This window comes from Triticum dicoccoides, chromosome 5B (genome assembly GCF_002162155.2).
Source record: "Triticum dicoccoides isolate Atlit2015 ecotype Zavitan chromosome 5B, WEW_v2.0, whole genome shotgun sequence".
Lineage (NCBI taxonomy): Eukaryota > Viridiplantae > Streptophyta > Magnoliopsida > Poales > Poaceae > Triticum > Triticum dicoccoides.
Window position 1 is genome coordinate 257,095,571 of NC_041389.1, and position 5,971 is coordinate 257,101,541.

Consider the following 5,971-nt stretch of genomic DNA (forward strand, 5'->3'; position numbering starts at 1 on the left):
TTTGAGCCTTTGGGGCACGACTGGGCGAAAAAGTGTGCGCCGGCGATAGAAAACGCCTCCTGGGGGGGGGGGGGGCTCTCGGGGGGACGGCTGGAGATGCTCTAAGCCCAGGTGTTTGGTCTTTTCGGTTTGCTCTGTCCGGTCTTTTCAGTCTTTCACATAATTGACGACCGAAATTATTTCGGTCTTCTCGGTTCTTCACTATTCGGTCTTCGCACTATTCGGTCTTCGGTCTTTATAGGATGGTGTTTGGTCCCGACCAAACAGACCAAATTTTATGCTACCATGTACATTATAGTACTTGTACAAGTGTATGCAAGCAGAACTCAGACAACAGCTATGTGTAACAGGTGTATGCAACCAGAATTCAGAGTTCAGATAACATGTGTATATAGTTTTTTTTTTGAGGAATCACCGGGGGGGAGAGGATCCCCACCTGTATGTATATTACTCAAAAGCCAGCAAGGGCCAAACAGGATTACAGGGTCACGGCGAGCCGTGAGGTAAGGAACAGAAGCCAGGATTTGGCTGCTGCCTTGTCACTCGGGTCACGGAATCTGTTCAGGCAAACTCGTTACAGATGTTCCTAACAGTGACTAGGGGGGAGTGAACCTCATTACGGAATACAACAGCGTTTCTAGAGTCCCAGATTTTCCACAAGATCATAAGGACTTCAGGCCACACCCGGCCATCCAAGGTGCCAGGAGATTGGAGCAGCCAAAGATCTTGAAACCTGGGGGTGGGGTTTAATCCCAGCCTTTCCCAAGTCCGAGTTGCATGCGGACAGGCCGAGGAACAGGTGGGATGTGTCCTCGGAGGGGCCGCCACATCAAGGACATGCGGCGTCGGTGGAGATCTTTTTGTGGAACAGGTTGCATTTTGTGTTGAGCCGCCCTCTGAACAGTAGCCAGGTGAAGATTTTGAGCTTGTGGGGGGCTCTAGATCTCCAAATCAGAGGGGCATGGTCATCCTCGACTTCTTCATGTAGCAGCATTCGATAGGCTTTCCTGGAAGAGAAGCCTGTGCCATGGATCAGAAATCGTTCGTCCGGAGCATCAGCCAGCTGGAAGTCCTGCAACAACAAAGAGAGAGCAGCAAGCTCGTGCGAGGCGGCCAAGGTTAGCCTGTTCACCAGGTTTGCCTGCACCCCATACCGCATGATGTGCACCACCGGGATGTGGGTGTTTGTGGAGTGGGAGTATAGGCTTGGAAAAGTAGTTGCTAGTGGGGTATCCTGTAGCCAAGAGTCAAGCCAGAAAAAAGTCTTTTGCCCGTTGTTTGTGAGCACAAAGGTGATGGACAGCAGTTTTGGGAGCTGAGTTTGAAAGATTTTTGTAAGAAAGGATGGGTTTGAACATGTGGCTACATGAGGTAGGCTACAAAGGTGGCTACATGTGTATATAGTAGGTGTATCAGAATTGTGCCATAAACATCCAGAGCAGGCAAGGGATTGTGCTAATTGTGCCATAAATATCCAAAGAGTTGTGCTAATTCAGTCTACCTGGTTTATTTGGTCATCCAAAGATGAAGACCGATCCGACCGGTCTTTATGGGTTTGGTCTCGGTCTTTAGGGGTCCGGTCTTTGGTTTTTATGCCCGGGCTTAGCTAGGGCCATGTGTGTGTACAGGAGCAATTTGGCTGGATCAACTTTGGTCTTTTTCTGCTACAAGGTGCATGGAAAGGCTACAACAACAAATAGAAACAATAAAATAATATTGTGCAAAAGCTTGAAACACGTGAACAGGTTACGGAGGCGCGCGGACAACCGTGTCAATGGTTGCGGTGGCACAAGTTCTGTAGGGGCACAACCGTGTCAATGGTTGCAACGACTGTGAGGACGTTGAGTTTGAGTAACTTATGTGGTCCAGTATTTAGTTGTTCACTTCCATGCAGATCTGCAATTAGTGTGTGATGGTGTCGAGAGGATACTCTAAGTTGGAAGCGAAAACTAGAGTAAAGAGGAACTTTATTTCTCTCGAGTGTTGACTGTGGTCAAGAAAAGTAAAGACTATAGTTGCAGGTGGAGTCTGGGAGGTAGCAGTGGTGCTTATGGAATAAGCTCTAGTCCAATGTGCATTGAAGTTTGACACATACAACAAACTCAAGGTGGCGAGAATATTCGCCAAGGTAGAGTTTGTTGGAGTATCAAATATTTTTTACAATGTTTGGACTCTGAGTCGTACGGTGTGTAAACAGAGTATGGAGTCATGTCCTTGTAGGACACTTGTATCATAGGCCTACTATCTATACTATTATATAGTGTACAAGTTTGGGAGCATCAATCCTAGCCACTGGTCTGCTGAGATTAGAGGGATTCACAGTGAACAGTAGCCCGCAGCTGAATCTACTGGGTTCTGTAACCATCGCATCGTACCTCCTAGAAAAGAAGACCTATGCCTCTTCTGCCATGTTGCAATTGTCAAGTTGTGACGAGTAAAAAATAAACGTAGGCTGTGAGCCCATGCGAGATGGTCCGGGAGGAGAAACAAAAGTTGAAGTAAACAATTTGTGGGTTTCACCAAGTACACCTTTCTTTATATTTTTCAAAAACAAAGGGTGACAGCAGGCAGTGGTTGTATTGTAGCAATTAGTAAATTCCTAAACTTCATTTTGCGCACGTCAACAATATAATTTTCTGCTCAGAATTTATTTTTCAGTGATGTATGTTTTTTTTTCTCCTTTTGTCAGAATCACACTATGCTGTTAAGACGTGCATTGCACGTGCATACACACTAGTAATGTGTAGGGGTAGACACTCAATGTAATCTATCTATACCTACCTAGTAATAAAGAGGGGACTGTTTTTGCTTGTTTGTCGTGCATTTTGCAGAAAACCCCCTGAATTTTTAGGGAATCAACCCGCAGTCCACCCTTAAGTGTCAGAAAAATGATTTTTTTTCACAAATGATAGTGCCACTCGTCAGGTGCGTGGCACTCCGGCTTTGACGTTTTTTGATGACAATTCCAGTCATCGCAAGGATGGAAAATTCCATTGACATGAAGTTTCTGTCAAAAATAAATTGAAGCACGAAAGTTGCCATACTTGGCAACTAAAGTTGCCATCCTCGCATCATTAAATTTGCCATAAAAACTTTTAGAGTTGCCATGTGCTCGTACCTGACGTGTGGCACTCATCAGGGCCTTTTTTTATTTTTACAGAAAACCCCCTGCCTTCTCTAGTAATTAACCAACAAACCCACCTTTAGGTGACAAGAATTAAAGTGAAAATCCCTTGAAATTTGGGTTCATCAACCCGCATTCCTTCTACAACAAATGCTTTTCAAAAATATTCATATCTTTAAACCCTAACTCCAATTTTAACATGTTATATATGAACTTTGATTTGAAAAATATGTAGAATCTAAATATGATGTTATGTTACCTGTTAATCATTTTTAAAATGCTTTTTAGGTGCAACCTTAATCAATAGCGCATGATCTGTCTTTTTTCATACTGACGCCAATCCGGGTTGCAAACGAACATCTCAACAAAACCAGATTGGAGACGAAAGAAACCATCAATAATCACGCATGCACGCCTTAAAACCTCATAGGGGGAATAAGAAGACAGATTGCTCATCTTATGCCGGGAGAGAGAGAGAGACGCCTTAGGATTGACCACATTCAAACGTGTTGTGGTTGTGTGAGCACTGAGGACACCGTCGATGAGGGTGGGAAGGAGGATAAATGGCAACACATATGGGATACCATGGTCAAATAAAGGACATAAACCTATTGGGGTCTCGAGTCATGGTTATTGGGTTAGGGGCATGTGGTATTTTTTTTCTCCGGTTGCAATGCACGGGTTCTTTTGCTAGTGCCAACATCATAGCACATGGACGGAGGGCCGGCGACATGTGCCGGTCCCCGGGTGGCTGGGATGTGGCGTTGGTATTATCATGGGGAGGAGCGCACAGTCAGCCCCAGCGGTGTAGCCAAGTTCGGTGAACCTTGTTAACAAATCCCGGTGTTAACAAATCCCGGTGTCAACAAATCTCGGTGTCGTGCCTCGTGTGATTGCTCAGTATATCGACTACATACGTCGGATTAATTCTAACACCACGTAGGCAAGCCATACCTGGGTAGGACCTGCGATGAACCACTTATCCACATTTAGGACCTAGATATGCATTCTCATACTTATGGGACCCAACTGACACAACTCAAATACTTTCAGGACCTCCGGTGCCTCTTATTCTAATCTATGCAAATGGAATTGAAATAATTAGACAGCTGACCCAATTACTTTCTCATTGGTACCCATGGTATTGACGTTCATTGGATTGAGTTGCCATACATGATCTTTTCCCTGACCAAGCCATTTATTTTGGTGACTAAAATAATTCAAGAAATGCATAACTAGCGTGATATGGATGCATTCAAATGATTAAGAACCCAACTTGTTCACCAGGCAGTCAAATATGGCTATATTATCAAAAGAACATGAACCAATATGGCTATTATAGAAAGAAGAATCTTACAATTAATGTTGTTCAGCACCATATATCCATATAGTTGACCTCTGACTTTCTAAATTGAGTCACTATGACAGTATGAGTCATCGCACTGCTGTTGACGTTATATGTGGTAGTTCCTTGTATGACAATTAAATTGATTTCTCTTACCAAGTGGAACCTTTCTTTTAGATCACTCAAGCTATGGATGGTCTCGAGGCTTTATGGCGTGGAAAATCTGCAGAGTTATATCAGAAAGCACATACAGTTGGCTGAACATTTTGAACAACTTGTACTATCTGACTCAAGATTTGAGGTAAAAGAAGAAATGAACCCTAAACTGAGCGGGAGCGTAGAATTCCTTATCCTGCGCGCTGGTCCTAATTAGGCGGGGTCGCTCCGCATGATTAGGACTCCTCACCCGTTAATGAGCGAGGGTAAAACCGACTGTAGATGTAGATATAGTAATGTAATTTATTTCGTTACCCTCCCACAGGTTCACCTACGTCCCGCAACTACCCTTCCTAATTGTTGGTAGTAAAACTTATTGAGGATACGGTACGGAATAATTTACATTACCAAGTATCTCCCTAATTTTTAATATGGGTTGAGGATATGGTAATAGGATAATTTGTGTTACCAACTACGCTCCATAATTGTTGGTAGTGAAACAGGTTGAGGATATGGTAATAAAATTACTTGTGTTACCAAGTAGGCTCTCTAATTGTTGGTAGTAAAATAGGTTGAGGATATGGTAAAATAGAATAATTTTCGTTACCAACTACCCTCCCTACTTGTTGGTAGTAAAATTGGTTTAGGATATGGTAACAAAATGATTTACATTACCGACTAGTGAATTAGTTGTGGTTCAAACGCAATATCGTAAACTTATTACACTATGATGGTAATAGATTATTTTACATTACTACGAAGGTGACACATCTGATTTTGTTGTTACTACATTACTATCAATTATTACGATCGATTAAGCAATCTCTGGCCATGGGAGAGTGATGGCGGAGAGGTTGGTTGGATCAGGGGCGCTCGCACGGTTGGCCGGAGCGTACGCTAAGATTATCCTACGCGTAGGCTTAGTTTAGCAGACCTATATATATATATATATATATATATATATATATATATATGACAAATGTTTCCTACAAGCAGTGGTAGTTATCACCACTTGCGTTTTGTATGTTGTATGTAGTATCTATTGAAATGGAGAGTATGTACGTGTAGTATGTAGTATATAACAATGATTAGGTAGTATATATACTAATTTTTAGGTAGTATATACCATGTTTTGAGTATGCTCTTTTTTACGTACAAATATGTACGTATTTCATAAATATAACAAAAACTATGGGCCCATATACAATTTTTTCATGTAACTTGCTTTGAGATATCTTAGATATAGTATAAGAATATATTTAAAATGATAAAGTAGTATATATACTACCACATGGTAGTATATGAGACATATGGGGTAACTACCATCGGATGGTAGGATGGATTTT

General features: G+C 42.3%; 1 protein-coding gene across 4 annotated transcripts in view; it reads left to right on the plus strand.

Moving 5' to 3' along the window:
- The window catches only part of LOC119308289 (tryptophan decarboxylase 2), a 27,691-nt gene that overhangs the window by 20,983 nt on the left and 737 nt on the right, over positions 1-5,971 (plus strand). For 3 of the 4 annotated variants that reach the window (XM_037584389.1, XM_037584391.1, XM_037584390.1), the window contains one exon: positions 4,647-4,770. The exons of the other annotated variant lie outside the window; for it this stretch is intronic. In XM_037584389.1, coding sequence (XP_037440286.1) covers positions 4,647-4,770 — 124 coding nt within the window. The remainder of the gene's footprint in view (positions 1-4,646; positions 4,771-5,971) is intronic. 4 annotated transcript variants of the gene reach the window in all.